At 41.2% G+C, this 18,353-nt stretch overlaps 1 protein-coding gene across 4 annotated transcripts in view; it reads right to left on the bottom strand.

Moving 5' to 3' along the window:
• The window catches only part of PIP5K1B (phosphatidylinositol-4-phosphate 5-kinase type 1 beta), a 172,640-nt gene that overhangs the window by 45,597 nt on the left and 108,690 nt on the right, over positions 1 to 18,353 (bottom strand). For all 4 annotated transcript variants that reach the window (XM_006022615.3, XM_025202980.1, XM_025202982.1 and 1 more), the window contains 2 exons: positions 11,587 to 11,742; positions 11,025 to 11,169 (listed from right to left, as the gene is read on the bottom strand). In XM_006022615.3, coding sequence (XP_006022677.1) covers positions 11,025 to 11,169; positions 11,587 to 11,742 — 301 coding nt within the window. The remainder of the gene's footprint in view (positions 1 to 11,024; positions 11,170 to 11,586; positions 11,743 to 18,353) is intronic.

Here is an 18,353-nt window from a genome sequence, read left to right as displayed (position 1 = left end):
TGTAAGGTTAGGGCCAGTGCATGCTGCATGCAGTGTGCAGAGTTGGTCCAGAGTGCATGCTACATATGGTACCTGTACCAGACTGGCCCTGCACTGGCTTGGGCACATAAAGCTAGTCTGCAGGCCCAATCCAGCCCATAGAGCAGCCTGCGAGGCCAGATGAATTTGACATTTGTGCTCTAAAGTAAGGGTAGAACACTTAAGTAACACATCCTAGAAGAACAGTTGATATTCAAGAATTAAGGCCATCACCATTTTTCAGTGCGAGAAGAAAGTCTAAAAACTTTTTAAAGGGAAAAAATATTGTTCATTGCATTTTACTACAAAATGAATAAATTGATTCTGCCTACCTGGCAGAACCACTGAGGTGAAATATATCTCTGGAAAAGCAATCACGTCCACTGTCATCTTACAATGAAGAAATACAAAGCTAATTCAATAAAGTATTACTCATATTATTTGTCCAGCAAAGTTCCACCCCATCTTGTCATTTTCTTTTTTAGTGCAGCACTCCTGATTAGAAATCCCAACCTGGTTATTTTCTTCTTCTTAGCTCTGTATCTTTAGCATCTTTACAGCTCTTCCAAGATCAAAGAGTGATGTGTTGAAAAGTGCAGCCCAGTAGTGCCCAATCATTGAGAAGCAGTGATTGCATGACTGGTTTGTATGCCTCCACCTCACCCTAACAATAAACCTCAGTGCATTACCTGCTTTTCAGTTGTGTACATTTTGATCCACAAAGTCATGCTCCATGTTCACATAGTACAAGCATGGTAGCAGGTTCATGTTCAGCATTACACTTGTGCACGTGCATAGTGAATATGCAAGTAAATCCTACAGACCCAATGAAATCACTGGGGGAGCAGATACTTGGAGCATAGACCAAGTTCATCACTTCCATAACACATTCCCATGGTTTGTGTTCTCTCAAGCAAAGGGAAGGTCAAGCTTCTCTCATCAAGAAGAAAATGTTCCTCTTTTGCTGCAAAAACAAAGTTTAACTCACAGTTGTTATGAAGCATAGGGTTATTACTCCAAATGAATGTCCTTGCCACTAGCTATTCAAAATGCCTAATTCTTTGTTTTTCAACTGGCAAAGAATGAATTCTATTTTCTACCTGAGTTATGTTCATATTCCTCATTAACATTAATTTCAGTCATGTACATGCACAGATAAACATTGTAATGCTCTCACGGATGCGGTATTATATTAACTCCCTTGGCAAGCATAAAACAAGGATTCCTGTCTGCTTCTAATCTGTTTCCTCATTCTATAGCTCATGCCAAGACACTTCTTTAAAATCCCGACAGAAAATGACAGATAGGAATTATATTAAATAATTTAACAAAGTAAATCTTAATACTATATTACTTATTTAGGAGCTGAAATTGGGTCAAGTTTGTAAATAAATTGTTGTTTTGATTTCAAAGCTTGCTTTGGGCTGCTTCTTATCAAAGAAAGCTTGTGGAGCTAAGCCTTCCACATCAAAGTCTCTTAATATTAAAAACAAAGAGCCTAACCACCAAAACAATCAAAAGACAACTACACCTACAGTATCAATTCTGTTTAATTTTTTTCCAGTTAGGATTGAGAGTGTACCACGATATCAGAAAACTATATGTAAAATTTGAACCTCAGACTTTAATGTTGCAGCAGTTTCCATTTAGGTCCCTCCAAACCCCCATCCTGCTAAAAAAAAAAAAAAAAAATAATAGCTGCAGCAGGGAAGAGGGAAAGATTAATTTCATTATCTGTGTTTTTGCATACAGCAAGAGAGCAGGGCTGGAGATTCAGCAGAATGCTGAGAATCACCCAGAAGGGACTGAGTAGGTTTCCTGAAGCCATACAGAAACCCTCCATTTACTCTCTGCATGCTATCTGCACTCAGTTGCAGAGGAAAGCCAGAGCTGGTGGGGAGGAGGGGAGGACAAAAACAAAAAACTCAGTAACACCACACTTGGGAACTCAGCTGGAAAAAAAAATAATGCAAGGCTTGGAAGCATGTTAGATGTTAGGGCTGTGACATCATGATGTAGTGCGCAGGTTTGTTATTACCCTGAAATAAAATAGTTTTCTAATAAGCATACTGTTAGGTTTACAATAATTTAGATTATTAGAAAGTATTAGCTTTACAGCTGAATACAAGGCATGACCTATGGCCTAGCAATGCAGCTGACCACAAGGCAGATTGATAGCTAAGCCTTTGCTTGTGTCAAATAATCATTTTAACTATATTAAACATTTTCTGAGTTAAAAGCAACAAGTATCTCTGTGTCTGTGTGCTGAAAAATCAGCTACAGCAAGAAGTAAGATAAGACAGGAAAACCATTGTTCTGGGTGCACTGGTTGTGTCCTTAAAAAGTATCTACTACTGTGTAAGGTTTTGCTAACATATTATAATGTTACTGTTACTTAACTTTTAGCTTTTTAAAAAGTGCTAGTTCAGCTTAATAAAAATATGCTGTTACAAAGATTTAAAAAGCACCGCCCAAGTATTGCTTTTTTTTGTTAACCATAAAGTCTTGCCTTGTTATAATAAGTATAAAAGATCACCTCACCCTTAGGGGGGGGCCATTTTGCCTTTTGCTGGCTTTATGGTCTTTGCTCGAGCAAATAAACAGCTGTCTTTCTTTACCCGCGTTGTCTATCAATCAAATTACAGCTAGACAACGAACCTTAGGGAGGTTTCTCCCACCACAATGATTACAAGGCAAGATTCTAGCATAGAAGCTGAGCAAAGCCAGCCATCCAGGCATGATCTGAGAACTGCTAGCTAGAAGCATCTAGTGTCCTGGCATCTGTTTTTCTGACAAGGAAAAAATATGCAGTTCTGAACTGTGACACTCTACAAATCCATTCCAATGCTACTGGTTCTAGCTTAAAAGTTATTTAAGAGCATTTAAAATCTTCTCTTTTAATGACAGGCAAGGTTCTTTGAGTACATGTGATATCTTTTATTAGACCAACTGAAACTTTTAAACTTTTAATTAAGTTTAAATCATTGTTTCTTGATAAGTTGAATGTTTTTTTTCTCTCTCTCACCACAATACTGGGTGTCGTTACATAATTCAAGGTTATAAATACAATAGTTCTGGTCTGATAGTCCTATGCTTTCTGAAAAGTCCCAAAAATACAGAACTTGGGCTGCATATTTAACAAAGCTGAGTTAGGGTGTAGGAAAGTGCAGTGTACTAATATACAACATTTGCTCTCATCTGATGTTAAAACAAATTGACACGAGTGATGTAGTTACATTACCAGCTTCCAGGGCCTCATTTAACATTTTTATTTATTAACTAATGATTTTGTTTTCAAAATTCATATGGGGACAGAATGGGGTCATTTTCGGCTTACTTAGTTGTTCTGCAATTAGGTTGTCAGTTCTAACACACTCCTAAGCTCTAAGTTATTTAAATGTTTATAACACTATCCTGTAATTATATAAGGTTATATCATTCACATTTTATTTCAATTTCAAAATAAAAAACCTTTAGCTATAAAATCGGACCAAGTAACACTGAAGTTTAATTTTAATCTGCTTTAAAATTGAACAAAACACATTTTACCACTGGGTAGGAAGACAGATGGCAGACTCAAGATTGCTCATAAAGATGTCTCCCCCCCAAATTTCTTTGATTTTTCCATGCAGAAAAAAGTTTAATGTAAACAGCTGCATTCCCCAAGTCAGATTTTCAAATGCATTCACTGCCTTAACAATGCTTAGGGCTAGATTCTAAATTATTTAAAAGGAAGTTGATAAATGTCTAAGTATATTTAATTTACACTCCTTGGCTCAAACTGAGAAGCACTTGAAAAACAAATCACTTCAAAAGAAGTTATCCAAACTTTCAAGTGTTCCAATAGAACACTTGGCACAGCACTTTTAAAATAGAACAAGCATGAAAAGAACATGATTTCCCCTTAAACTCACACAGTACATGCAAATGCAACAAAGAAAAAATTCCCCTTTACCCTTAAGCCCTGCTTGCTCTATGTTTGGGTACCATCTTGTAGTACAGATGAAAGAGAAGTAAATTTTAAGCTCTTCGTATATTTTGGGGACATCCATGTTTCAGAAACATTAGAAAACTGAACTACATTGCTACAACTGGAGACCATCAATCATGCTGCAACTAGGTCCCTTCATGTGGTCAAAGTTGTCATGTAGGTAAGCTTAGTGATGCAACAATATCAGTACATGCTTCTAAAACCCTGTATGTCCATAGGACAAATTGGTATACATATATTCATCTAGGTCCCTCTGAAAGATTAATTAAAAAATACTTATGAAAATCTTTTCTGGGAGAGTAAAATGACTAAACTGGTGACTAAAAGCAAAAGGTATTGACTGCCTTACATGGGAGGAAGGATGAACAACTGGGGCATTCGGGGGATCCCAGGTTCAACCCTTATCTCTACCACAGACTTCCTGGGCAAGTTGGTGGAGGGGGGGCAAGGTGAAATTTCCAAACCCAACTAGGCCTTAATTTCTGTGGGAACTGTGTAGGTAATACATAAGGAAACTAAAAGAGAGCTGTTTATTAGCAAAGTAAGAAGAAGGAAGAAGCTAGAGGCCTCCTGATCTCCCCTCAAAAAGACATCTCAACACACAGATGCAAATGGGTTATCCTGGAACCACTGGGCATGTCTACACATGTATTTACGTATGCCTAAACTTAATGCACCTTTGCTTAAGGCTCATTAAGGCAATTTAGGCAGGTGTCTACTCATAGACACGCTAATACACATTAAGGTGTATTAACTTTTGGGCGCAATTAGCTAAATTACATTAGCCCACATGCAGACACATTAATGCGCATTAGGAGTCTACACGTGGGCTAATGCAACTTAACTAATCGCACCTAGATTAAATACTTGCTTTATGCAGATATCAAATTTAGGTGGGATTATCTTAAAATGCCCTTAATGCACCTTAAAAATGGTGATTTTAGGCTAATCCTGCTTAAAAGGTACTTGTAGCCCACTGAGAGGGTGAACCTTCTGATGGAACTATTTAAACCTTAGTGCTTTTATATTCCACATCAAACCCCACTACTATGCACTTCATTGCAAAAGTTTTTGATAGGCATATGTGAACTACCTCAATCCTACTACTTTTCCATACACATGTGAGCATACATGCATGCACAGTCTTCTCACCTTCTGGAAATGGAAGATGTTGCCTTGATCAGCAATATAAATAATACAGTAAAAACCCTGTTATCTGGCATTCTACTAGCCGGAATACTCTATTAACCAGCACTGCGCCACTGCCATCCACCACCCTGTGCCGTCGCCGCTATGTGCAAGCTCTGTGCAACCAGCCCACACCATCCACCACCCTGGGCTGCCATGTGCGACCCCCCACTGCTGCTTCCGGTATTTTTAGGTGACCAGCATTTTTACATAACCAGCACCCAGCATTCCTCACTCATGCCGGATAGCAGAGCTATTACTGTAGTCAGTTTCACAAGCTAAGGAACCTAGGTATGGACTTTATATTATTTACAACGGTCAGTAGTATCAAGACAATATAAGCTACTAATTGCAACACTAGCTGCATGTTTCTGCTAAGTTGGTAGCTCTGCATGAATGTATCCAAATCCTTTAATTACTTGTTACTGCACTTAACACCTCAACATTTGCTTGGAGGCTTCTCAAGGCAGAGTTAGGAAACCTGCTCCTGAGAGGCCAGCAACCAATTTTCCATTAATTAATGGTGTTATGCTTTAAGGATAAATTCAAAACATAGGCAATCTCCATGTAGGTTGCTGAGCTTTCACAGAATACAGAAAGGAATCATTCAAAGAATAAAGCTTAGAGAGAGTAGAGAGACCACAGAGAATGCTGAAAGGACAAATCCAGCTGGTTCTCTGTCAAAGCCAGAATGGTAAGGCTTTGTGTAGATTTAAAGCGTCAACCTTATGCCTCAATGCTAGTGAATATTTCCTAGTTATAGCTTTTAGATGCCATACTCCATAATTGGACTTCAGCACCTAATATGAAACTTGATAGAATGTAGGTGTCTAAGTCCAAGAGGATGACACACAAATACCACCAAATGAGTTACAGGGGTGTAGGTTGTAGCCGTGGCATAGTGTGGGGCCATTTTGGTGCCCATAGCCCCACTGTATGCCAACCTTTTTGAGCCACCTGGAAGAAGACTTCCTCAAGAACTGCACCATCAAACCCTTGCTATACTTAAGATATATTGATGACATCTTCACCATTTGACTGAAAACCTGCAATCTCTGATTGAGTTCCATCAGAAATTCAACAATCACCATCCCTCCATCCAACTTTCTCTAGAATACTCCTGCACCAACATCTCCTTTTTAAACACGATGATCAGTATCCAGAATGATAAAATACAGACCACATTATACAAGAAACCCACAGACCAACATACATACCTGCACAGAACCAGCAATCACCCTAAATACACCAAAAGAGCTGTGATATACAGCCAAGCCCTCAGATACCACTGCATCTGTACTGAAGAGAACACCCGGGATTGCCACCTCACCAATCTTAAAAAGGCTTTCACCCAACAAGGACACTCCTCCAGAGAGGTAGATTGCACGTTTGAAAGAGCCACCTGGATACCACGTGAAGAACTGCTGCAGTACAGAAGAAACCCCCCCACAAATTGCACACCGCTGGTTATGACTTATCACCCCTCCCTTGAACCTGTACAGAAAATCCTCAAACAACTGCAACCCATACTAGAAAGAGACCCTATTCTTTCAAGCCCAGAACACACCAAATGGATCCAGACCGTGCCATGACAAGAAATGCAAAACCTGCCAACACATCTCCACCACCCCCACTATTACTACACCCCACAACAGAGCCATCAGCATTCCTGGATCTTACAGCTGCACCTCCAGAAATGTAATATATCTCATCCAATGCACCAAATGCCGTGACGGAAAATACGCAGGAGAGACCAAACAACAACTGCGCACCAGAATGAACGCACACCGGAAATCTATCAAAGACAGAAATACCCAATTACCTGGAGGGGCACATTTCTCACAGGAGGGCCACTCTCTCTCCAATCTCTCAGTCCTGATCTTCAAAGGAAACTTACAAAACAGTTCCCAGAGACGAGCCTATGAACTCCACTTCGTCAACCTCCTGGATACTAAAAATCATGGACTAAACATAGACATTGGATTTATGACACATTATAACCTGCCTGACATCTGACTCCCCAGGTATCTCTCCACTTTCATCCCCCTTCTCTCTCTCCTCCCCCTCCCCAGCCTCTCTCTCACCCACTGACTCCTCAATCTACATTTTCACTGACTACCTGTCTTGTATGCATACCAGCCCAGCCCCTGGCTTCTTTACTTTTCATTCCATCCAGGAAGAGCACACACCAACTGCTGAAACTTCCTTAGCCTGACGAAGGGTTTTTGCACCCGAAAACTTGCTTAATAAGTGTTTTCCAACTATTGAAGTTGGTCTAATAAAAGATATCAGATTCACCCAAAGAACCTTGTCTACCAAATGAGTTAGACACCTGGATGTTCCAAAACACCCTTTCTACTAGGGAAGTTATTTAGATGCCTAAAATTCTGCTATTGCACATGACCCAATTTGGGTCAGAGGTGGGCGGGAAGGTAGCGGGAGTGTGCTAGGATCCAGCTGCTGTTACTATTTTTCCCAGAAGCTGCACAGGTAAAGTGCCCAGCACCATGCTCCTCACTGTGGTGGCACAGGGAAAGTGTCTGCAGCCAACACTTTTCCCTGAAGTGGCAGGGAGCTTTGGCAATAGTCTCCTTCCACTGCTGCAGCTGGGATGACTGCCATCTGAGGACACTTTTTCAGTGCTTTACCAGGGAAAAACAGTCCCACCTTCCATGCACTTGCCTGCTTTGACTTGATATTGGTCAATCCAGCCCAAAGCCTCAAAAGGTTGCCAACCCCTGACCTAAAGTAGCGTTAGTAAAAAAGATGGGACTTTATTTTAAAACGTTTTCAAAAAATAATGGAGTCTCTTTAAAAAAAAATTACACTATATAGTATATTATATATAGTATATATTTATATTCTGTTTTTATATGTAGTATAGATACATTATTTATGTTTACATAGATTGAGATTTGGACCCAAGCAAGCAAGACCTCCTTCGCCAGTGCCTCAACAAAAAAACTGGTGAATGCCAATCAATAATGGAAGGATGTCAGCAACGTGCCCTCAAGGCCACTGTCATCAGCTCCTGTGAAAAGACATTTGGATTCTCTACAAGGAAACATCAAGACTGGTTTGATGAGAATGACCAGGAGATCCAAGAGTTGATCAATTGCAAGCACAAGGCCTTTTGTGCTTGGCAAAAAGACACCAACTCCAAGCAAAATAAATTGAAATCTCCAACAAGCCAAGGCAGAGGTCCAAAGGAGGACCCACAAAATGAAAAAAAAAATTATGGGAAGACAGGGCTAAGGAAATTCAACATCTTGCTGACATCTACAATATGCACAGTTTCTTCAGTCACCAAACCATGTATGCTCCAAGCACTTAGAGATCAACCCCCTAAGAGATCTAAGGATGGAGGAGACCTGATCAAGGAAAGGGGAACCATTAATGCCCGTTGGAATTATTTTGAAGACCTTCTCAATCGAGACTGCTGTTGATGAGAGTGTTCTCAATTCCATCCCACAACACCTAGTCAGAGATGATCTCAGAATCCCTCTGATCCTTGACAAGGTGAGGAAAGCTATCAAGCAGATGAAGAACAATAAGGCATCCGAAGCTGATGAAACCCCTAGTGACATTTTCTAACAGGGAGGAAAGGAGCTCACATCACAGCTTCTTGCCCTCATCTTAAGGATCTGGAATGACAAGGAAATCCCAGACTACCTTAGGAACACCATGATTGTGACAGCCTTCAAGAAAGAAGACAAGTCCAACCGAGGAAATTACAGAGAAATCACTTTGCTGTCCACCACAGCCAATTGATTGTTAAGAGAATCCTTCTGAACCGTCTCTTTCCACTTGCTGAAGAGCTTCTCCCAGAATCTTAGTATGGGTTTAAGGTGTCAAGAGGCACAATTGACATGATCTTCATGGCTCGCCAGCTGCAGGAAAAATGCTGAGACCAACAAAAGCTTTTCTACATGGCTTTCTTTGACCTCATGAAAGCTTTCGGCTCTCAGTCAAGAAGTGCTGTGGAGGATCCTTCTGAAGCATGGATGCCCACCAAAATTTGTCACCATTCTCTGCCTGCTCCATGACAGCATGTGAGTGGTGGTTCTCTGTAATGGATCTCTCACAGATCCTTTCAGGTTAAAACAGGAGTTAAGCAAGGCCATATCGTTGCTCTAATACTTAATATTCCTTGCTGCAATGCTACATCTGACCATCAGCAAGCTTCCAGCCACAGTGGAGCTAAACTACTGAATGGACAGTAAGCTGTTTAGCCTCAGCCAACTCCAAGTCAAAACCAAGACCACCCCAACCTCAATCGCTCCAGTATGCTGATGCGCTCCTCAATGAGCTCCAGTATGCTGATGTTGCTGTAAACATGTGCTCACTCAGAATCACAACTTCAGGCAATCATCAACATCTACTGAGGCATACAAGAAAATAGGATTGATGCTTAACATTCAGAAGACTAAGGACTTCCACCAACAAGCTCCTAATGAATAGTTCCCAGCTCCAGTAATCCAAATCCACTATGAGGCTCCAGATGCTGTTAAGTATTTCCCGTACCTCAAAGGTCATCTCTTGCAGAAGGCTGATGTTGATGAAGAAATCCAACATCACATCAAATGTGCAAGTGCAGCCTTTGGATGCCTGAAGAAATGGATGTTCAAAGATTGCAACATCAGATCTGAAACCAAGCTCATGGATTATCAAGCAACTGTGATCCCCACCTTTCTGTACAGAGCTGAGACATGGACAACAAACAGGAGACATCTAAAGTTGTTGGAGAAGTACCATCAATGCTGCCTGTGGAAGATCCTTTGAATCCAGTGGGAAGACAGACACATCAATGTTAGAGTCCTCCTGCAAGCAAATACCATGAATATTGAGGTGATTATCATTCAACATCAACTTTGTTGGGCCAGTTATGTAATCCAGATGTCTGACTCCAGACTCCCAAAGCAAATTTTGTTCTCCCAGCTCAGCCAGCTCAGGAGGGGAGCAGAGAAACAGCTTCAGGGACATCCTCAAGGCTGACTTAAAAAAAAAAATAGCAACATCAACATCAAATCATGGGAAACTATTGCCCAGGACTAACCCAAATGGAGAAGAGTCTGCTGCAGGGATCTCAGTATGACAACAGGAGATGGAAAAGTGGAAGTGGCAGAAACAATGTGCTGCAGACAAAAATCGAGAATGCAGAGGCACCCACCGCACACAGAAACATATCTGAGCTGCAGTAGAGTCTGTCGATCATGGATAGGCCTCATCAGCCATCTTTGGACACACGGATAAGACAATCATGGAAAGCAATCATCCTCGGCTGTGAGGAATTGCCGAAGAAGAGATGCATTAATTATGTTTACAAGGATTAAGACTTATTATGGTATTTTGCCCATTCAAGTGCTGCTTGAATTTTTTCTCCCTGATAATCAGCAGGTGCCCCCAAATCTTCATCCACTTAGTATTAGTGCAAAGAAGAAAATGCACAAGCTGAAGATATTTTTTCTGCTCCAAATCTCATGTTCCTCAAAGCCCATGAATATGTTCCTCCATAAGTTTTCCATGATAAGAAATGTTGAGGCATTTGGCAACTCGGGTCTTTGGATCTACATATCTGTATACACATACCTACTAACTCTGAACTCTTGCTGCATACATGATGCTTTTGTAGCATGAGAGAGCATGCCTGCTTGCAGTGCACTTTCACACAGAGGCAGAATTTGTCCTATGAAGAGACTGAGACCAACTGCATTATCATGCAAATTGATTGTTTGCCAAGCAAAAAGTTGTAAATTATTGCATTTATGGGTAAGGGCTATTTCTACACAACATGACATTCTCCAACTTAAATTAAAATGACCATTACCTGCTGGAATAAAGCATAGTTCCATCACGTTGATATTGCTCATCTGCATACAAAGAAGAAGAAGAAATTGTGGTTGCTAAGGAAGCTGCTTCAAACAGAGATGGAGTACTTGGCACTAAATCTGGCCGGTGCCGGGAATCTAATACTGCATAGGGAAAAATGTATATAAAAATATTTTCACTATAGGCTTTTTTAAAGTTCATTTATAACTACTAGAAAAGATAATATCTACCCTATCTTTATAAGTACACACACGCACAAGTGCTGTTAATGTATTCTCCAGCAGCACTTAACATTTTAATTGACAAGACACTGATAGTCATCTAACCAGTGTATATGCTTCTACCTACTCCTAATCTCCTTAATGCCATAAGATTAGTTTCTACTGCTACCCAATACATTTAGCAGAATACACAGCAAGGCCAAGGACATTACTTAGCAGTAATGTGACTATATGAGAATTTCTGCTAAAAGAACAGCTCAGTCTTAAAACTTCATGTTCATACTGGGTATATTTTCAGAAATTGTGGCCTCACTGTTAGTGCACTGTCTAACATACTACCTTCTTCATCAAGACTGGAATAACTTTGTCCTTCAGTAAGCATGTCATGCTTTTCATCCTTCCATTCTTGGCTAACAGCACATATGATTTCCTGTGATGTTGCCTTTAGAGCTGCAATAGAATTGCATCGTCTCTTAGAAGGAGAGGACCTTAAAGCTGCATGAAGAAAAGAGAGTTCACAATGAATAAAGCTACTGGATTATAAACATTTTACCAATCATTAACAGAGGGTTTGTAAATTTTATGTTAAAAAAAAAAAATCAACAGGCTGCTACCTACAAAAGCTATTACTAAATTCACAGATCAAGCAAATATCACTTTTATTCTAGAGAGTTCATATCAGATATTACCTATCAAAGTTTTAATTTTTTTTTATTTTAGAACACGCAATTTATATGCTTTTTAACATTTCCTAAATTACAAACCATCCCTTGAATATCTGCCCAAAAAGTCAGAAGAAAAAAAGTGGGTAGTGTAGGTCCCATCTACAAGTGAAATTTTTACCAGTTAATCACACCTTAAATGGTCATCCAGCCACATGTTCAATCAATGGCATGATAAAAGCAGGAATAAGCTGCAAAGTTATTGCACAAAGTGTGTAATAACTTTGGAGCTGCTTTCTATCATGCCATTAATTGAATGTGTGGCCAGGGGCTCCTGAGGCTGGGACCCCTATCAGTTGATCAAAGCTCTCAGCTTGGGAGGTCCTTATGCACCCCCACACCTGGGAGCTCCCAGCTGAAAGGGCTTCCCGTGGTGAGGGGAGCAGTAAGGGCTTTGGACCCCTGTGGCTAAGTCACCCCACAGTTCTCTGTGGCTGGGAGACTGCATGAGTATGAGCTGCAGTCTCCCAGCCACAGAGAACTGTGGTATGCTCCCATGGCTGAGAGATCCCATAAGCTGCAGTCTCCCAACCATGGGGGTTTATAATGCATTCCTGTGGCTGTGAATCGCATCAGCTGAGAGGACTCCTAGCTGCAGGAGCTTGCTTCTTACTGGTGCAGGGGGAGCCTGGAATTGGTCTGATGGGATCTGATTCGCGATCCCACTATTATGCCTCCTGCCATGCACATGTAGCATGGCAGCAGGTGCAATTGTGTGAATTGTGCATTAGATTCCAATGCATCTTTATGTATATATGTGGAGGGGCTCATGGGATAATGGAAGGAAAGGAGAAGAGACAGTAATTAATAAAGTAATCAAGCCTTTGAACATTTCCTGTGGATTACTGACAAGCTAACAGAGCTAATGGCTTGAGGATAATTATTGCAATACTGTAAAACTATCTGTCATGTCTAAGGATTTCCATTACAGTTTAGCAAACATCTACTTTACATGAAGTAAACATTTCCAAGATATTAAAGCTTGTACATTTTCTAATCAAGTTATGGGGCTGCTTCATGAAAATCTCCTTTAGTTTATAATGATTTCCAGAGACTGCCATACCTGTGTGAGCAATTTAGGCAAATGCAGGATCTAACAACTGCCACTGCTGTTTCTCACTCAAAACCCATACTTATGCAATCTCCTTTTCCAAAAGCTTTTGAATAATTTCAGTTGTTGCTTTTAGTTATGAAATGTTTCAGATACCCCAGAGATCGACTACAGCGGTTGTTCAAAGAAGCTGGAGCTGGTGTTGGTACAAGATTCAATATGAGAAGTACCCACTGCACATAGCTAAAAGTGGGTACGTGCCTTTGGAAGGAAAGTACCAGATATACCAGACCTCAGGCGCAAATGATCCAGTGCTACTCCAGAGCCCCTTTGAAAATAGTGCCACAGGCTTATGACTAGGGGTATTGTTATCATAACATTTTTGGTGCTGCTGTTGTTTAAAGGCAGTAAACCCTTGCTGGATTTAATGGTCACTGAGATGAGACATTTCAAAAGCAAAGTGAGGGTTAGTAGGTGATGAAGGCACTAGAATGGGACTCAAAAGGAATGGGTTCATTTCCTGGTTCTGACACAGAGTTCTTTAAAAAAAAAAAAAAAAAAAAAAAAGTCTCTTGATGTAGCTGTGACTCGCTCTCCTCCTCCTCAAGCCTCAATCCCCCAGATTTAGATCAGGTCACAAAGTCCCCGGACGAGGGTGTCGGGGTGGATGTTGTCTTCCTCAACTTTAGGAAGGTCTTTGACACGGTTTCCCAGCAGATTCTCTTAAAAAAACTTGGTGACTGAGGCACTGATGCCTACAGTCAGATGGGTGGCAAACTGGCTAGATGGTCACACCCAGAGAGTGGTGGTGGACAGGTTGTTTTTGACCTAGAGGGATGTGGGCCATGGAGGCCCCCAGGGCTCGGTCCTGGGACCTATACTGTTCAACATCTTTATCAGCGATCTGGACGCAGGTGTGGAAAACATGCTGTCCAAATTCACTGACGACACCAAGTTGTGGAGTGAGGTGGGCACACGGGAGGGGAGGGACAAAATCCAGCTAGATCTATACAGGTTACAGAGGTGGGTGGATGAGAATAGGATGAAATTCAACTCAGACACGTGCAAGGTACTGCATCTAGGGAGAAGGAACCAGCCACACATCTATAGGCTGGAGAACACCCTTCTTGTCAACACGGTGGCAGAAAGGGATCTTGGAGTCATTGTTGACTCCGGGAGGAACATGAGTCGCCAATGCGAGGAAGCGGTCAGTAAGGCTAACCGCACCTTGTTGAGCATCTACAGATGCATCACAAGCAGGTCCAGGGAGGTGATCCTTCCCCTCTTTGTGACATTGGTCAGCCCACAATTGGAGTACTGCGTCCAGTTCAGGGCGCCGCACTTCAAGAGGGATGCGGCTAGTATTGAGAAGGTCCAGAGGAGGGCCACTCACATGGTCAAGGGGCAGCAGGGTGGCCACCACCCTGGGCTGCTAGGAATAATGGCCACAAATTGTTAGAGAGAAGGTTCAGGCTGGACATTAGGAGACATTACTTTACAGTTAGGGCTGCCAGGCTCTGGAATGGGCTCCCAAGTGAGGTGGTACTCTCTCCTACCTTGGGGGTCTTCAAGAGGAGACTGGACAGATATTTGGCAGGGGTGATATAACCACGGCACCCGATCCTGCCCGGGGCAGGGGGTCGGACCTGATGATCTGTTTAGGTCCCTTCCAACCCTAAGTACTATGTCACTATGTCTTCAGCATAATTTGTTTCCCTTTCACCCTTTGTCTATTTAGTGGTCACACTCTTGAAGAGGCACAATTTCATACAGTTTGGTATGATGAATCAGGATCTAGGTTCTGTGTTTAGTGAGAGCTGACTTCCCTATAGTTGAGTGTAGGGCTCATCTAGTTTTAATTCTCACTTGCCTTTTGTTTTATTTTTGTCCTAATCAGTGTTCCAAAATCCTGCTAGTTCAGTATCAAATGTGAATTCCATGAACATAGTTAACTTCTTACTTCAGTTAATTAAGGAGCTGTTATAACAGAATGATTTTGCACTGGTGACAGTGCAACACAGTGAACACCTTCTATCAAATTTGGCACGATGCCATTTGCCATTACTCTTCCACTGACCCTTGAGCCAGATTTCATTCTGTGACATCAAAATAAAGTTTTATAAGACCCAATCATGCTATTAACTACAATCCAAATTTCAGTACATATTCATAGATTCATAAATTGTATTCCTATTAATTAATTTTATAATTCTACCACCAAGTCATGTTTGTCCATCAAGATCTGTTCAACTAATAGCATGGCTCTTATAAAGTTCATAGTTGCTTTTTTGTATACATTTGGTATTTCTCATATTAAAATTTGTCGTTGTTTTATTTGGAATAGAATTTAGATGTCTGGGATATGATGCTAGGATCCTATTTGCATTTTTTAAACCATTGATACATTTTTCTTTCATTCATTAGTACCTTAATAGTTTTCAAAAACTGTAAAGGCAGAAGCACAGTGAATTAATTTTAATTCCCTTAAATTGCATGTCATTTAGACCAGTTACTTTATGCATTTCATCTCCTATCTTAACATTTCATAATGCTACTTTTGTATCCGAGTGAGTCAAGAACTTTTCTCCTCCTAATCAGAAGAGTCTGCCATCATAAAAAGCTTTATTGCAGGACCCAGTGAATCAAAAATCACTTTTCCCTGTACAACTGATGTATTCACTTGGTCTGCTCTTACAATGTTTACCTTAGCTCACATGCATCTCTGAAAGGATCGCTGAGGTCACCTGCACCTACCTTGCTGCTGGTAATTTTCATATGTTCTTAAAATTCTTCATTACATTAAATTTCCCTTCAGTAGCAATGATGGTTTCCATTAGAATTCACTAACATCCTTTAGGCTATTCCGTGTGCTTATCAGCATTTGCATTAGCACACATAGGACATCATGCCTAATTAGAGAGTCACTGCTTAGAGTTACTTCTTAATTTCTCTCTCATACCTTCTTTACATTTCTTATTTCTTGGTTTTCAGTTGACCTACTCTCACCTTCAAATAATTCCTAAACCTACTTCTGCTCATACTTGAGAAAAGAAAATCTATTGGTAGTGACTAGGTTGAAAGACTCCATAAAACTTTTGACTAGTACTTCTCTATTTACTTTTAATTCATAAACATCCATCTCCTTTCTTATTCTTACATCTAATTACATCTGTTGTTCTAACTGATGATGGCCCTTTTCATGACCAGGGTCACAGAATTTCCTGAGTTTAATCGTGCAATTGTCCAAATAATTGTAAACTTTCCAAGAATAATTTAAATCATGGTCTGCCGGAGATAAATTTTATTGTCCTTAGATCAAGCAGTTTAACACAGGCCAGTGCAATCTGAAAAATATTGACTTTCAGTGAGGGAATTTTTATTGAAAATAAAACCTGAACTGAACTTTTGTTGGAAATAGCCTGTGAAATCCTAGCTTACTACAGACTACCAGTAATTTCACTATAGACCAGGGGAGGGCAACATCTGGCCCATGGGCCAAATTTGGCTCATGGTGGACTGCATTTCCCAGCAGCTGGCAGGGTGTGTGGCTGGGTAGGGAGCTGCTCTAGGGCTGGGATTTTGCAGCAGTGACAGCGTGGTCCAAAGCTGGGGCAAAGCCGTGATCCTCTGCCTAGGGTGTACGGGCAGCAGGGCAGAGCCATGATCTGCTGCCTGCATGCCCCTACCTGGGTTGTGCAGGCAGTGGATCGTGGCTCTCCCTCAGCTCTGGACCACACTGTCACAACCACAAGATCCCCACCCCAGCCCCAGAGCAGCTCTCTGCCAGTGCTGCTTGGGCCAATCACCATGGAAGCCCCAGCCCTGCGTTGTCATGGCCCTGCCACTCTTTGGGTCTCCAAAGAAACCATCCGCAGTGATGTGGGCAGGGGCTGCTGGGAAATGGAGTCCATTGCAAACTGAATTCAGCCCATGGGCCGGACTTTGCCTGCCCCTGCTCTATAGTGAAATTACTGGTAGTCTGTAGTAAGCCAGGATTTCACAGGCTATTTCCAACAAAAGTTCAGCGAAGTGGGCAGGGGCTGCTAGAAAATGGAGTCTGGCCAGTAGCCAAATCCATCGTTTTGCCCACACCTGCTATAGACTAATTTAACCAGATAACATCTTGATCTAATAATGTACAACTGAATGTCAAATTTTCATCTGTAATCATTTACAAGAAAAATGGTGATGTATTCTTAAATCTTACTGAAGACACAATTGCAATTGAAGTATTTTGTCAATTCAAAATGTAAATCTAAACTTTTTTTTTTAATCTGTAATTTGTGTGTGAACATTCATTCATTGGGTTAGTGTGAAAAATCTCAAGGCTCATGTTAAAAAACAGCCAGTAATTTTGTCTATTTTCCTCATACTTAAAAAAAAAAAAAAAAAAAAAAAAAAAAGCGTGAATTAAAATTCTCCATTCAAAACGAAAGGCTTGGTTTAGCTTCTATGAAAATCTATCCCTTAATGGCTCCTCAAAACAACCCAACAGCCTAAACTGCAAAGGTTTTGATAAAGATTCTCCTGGGAGCTTGAAGAAAGGAATGACCGAAAGCAATTCTATTGACTGTTCCCTGGCTAAACTGTACCCTGGAGCCAGTCTCAGGTAAATAATATGCAATCATATACTTAGAACGGTATTAAAAAGGTGTATGTACAAAAAGCCAGAGATAAATTTAGGGGCACAACCTAAACTTTCATATTTTCCTGACTCAAATGCTTTGCAACCTTAGTATTATGACATTCAAGCTTACTCTTGCTTACTCTGTACAGCTTCTTCTATCAAAAGGTACAAAAGGCCTTTAAAAACCATGAACACATTAGAAATCTAAAGGCCTTTACGTGCTAAATATTGTAGCCCAAGGGAAAACTGATGCACTGAAAGGTTAAGATTCCCATGCACACTACAATCCAACCTACCCTCTACCTCTACATAGAGGACCCTCTACGGGCACGTCCAAATGAGCGCACATGTGCCTCTTGCCCCACCTCAAACCCCTCTGAGGTGGGGCAACAGACACATGCAGGAACAAAAAAATGTTCCCCGCACTGCCAACTTGCAGCATGGGGAGAAAATTAGACCCCTGAATATCCAGGGGTCTAAAAAATAAAAATCAATGTTTAAAAAGGCGGGGCAGGGCACAGTCCCAGAACATGCCCTGAGGCAACCAGAGGCTGGGTTCTCCCACAGACACGCTCTGGCTGCCAGAGCATCTCTATGGTTTGCCCTCACCCTGGTGCTGAAACACGTGGCTGGCCAGGCTGCATGTTTCAGCACCAGGGCTCCAGTGCTGGCGGGTAAGGGGTTGGGGGGCTGGAGGAGGGGGGAG

This window comes from Alligator sinensis, unplaced genomic scaffold (assembly GCF_000455745.1).
Source record: "Alligator sinensis unplaced genomic scaffold, ASM45574v1 scaffold308_1, whole genome shotgun sequence".
NCBI classification, from domain to species: domain Eukaryota; kingdom Metazoa; phylum Chordata; order Crocodylia; family Alligatoridae; genus Alligator; species Alligator sinensis.
Note: the sequence above shows the minus strand (reverse complement) of the source record. Positions and strands in the feature narration are given on the sequence as shown.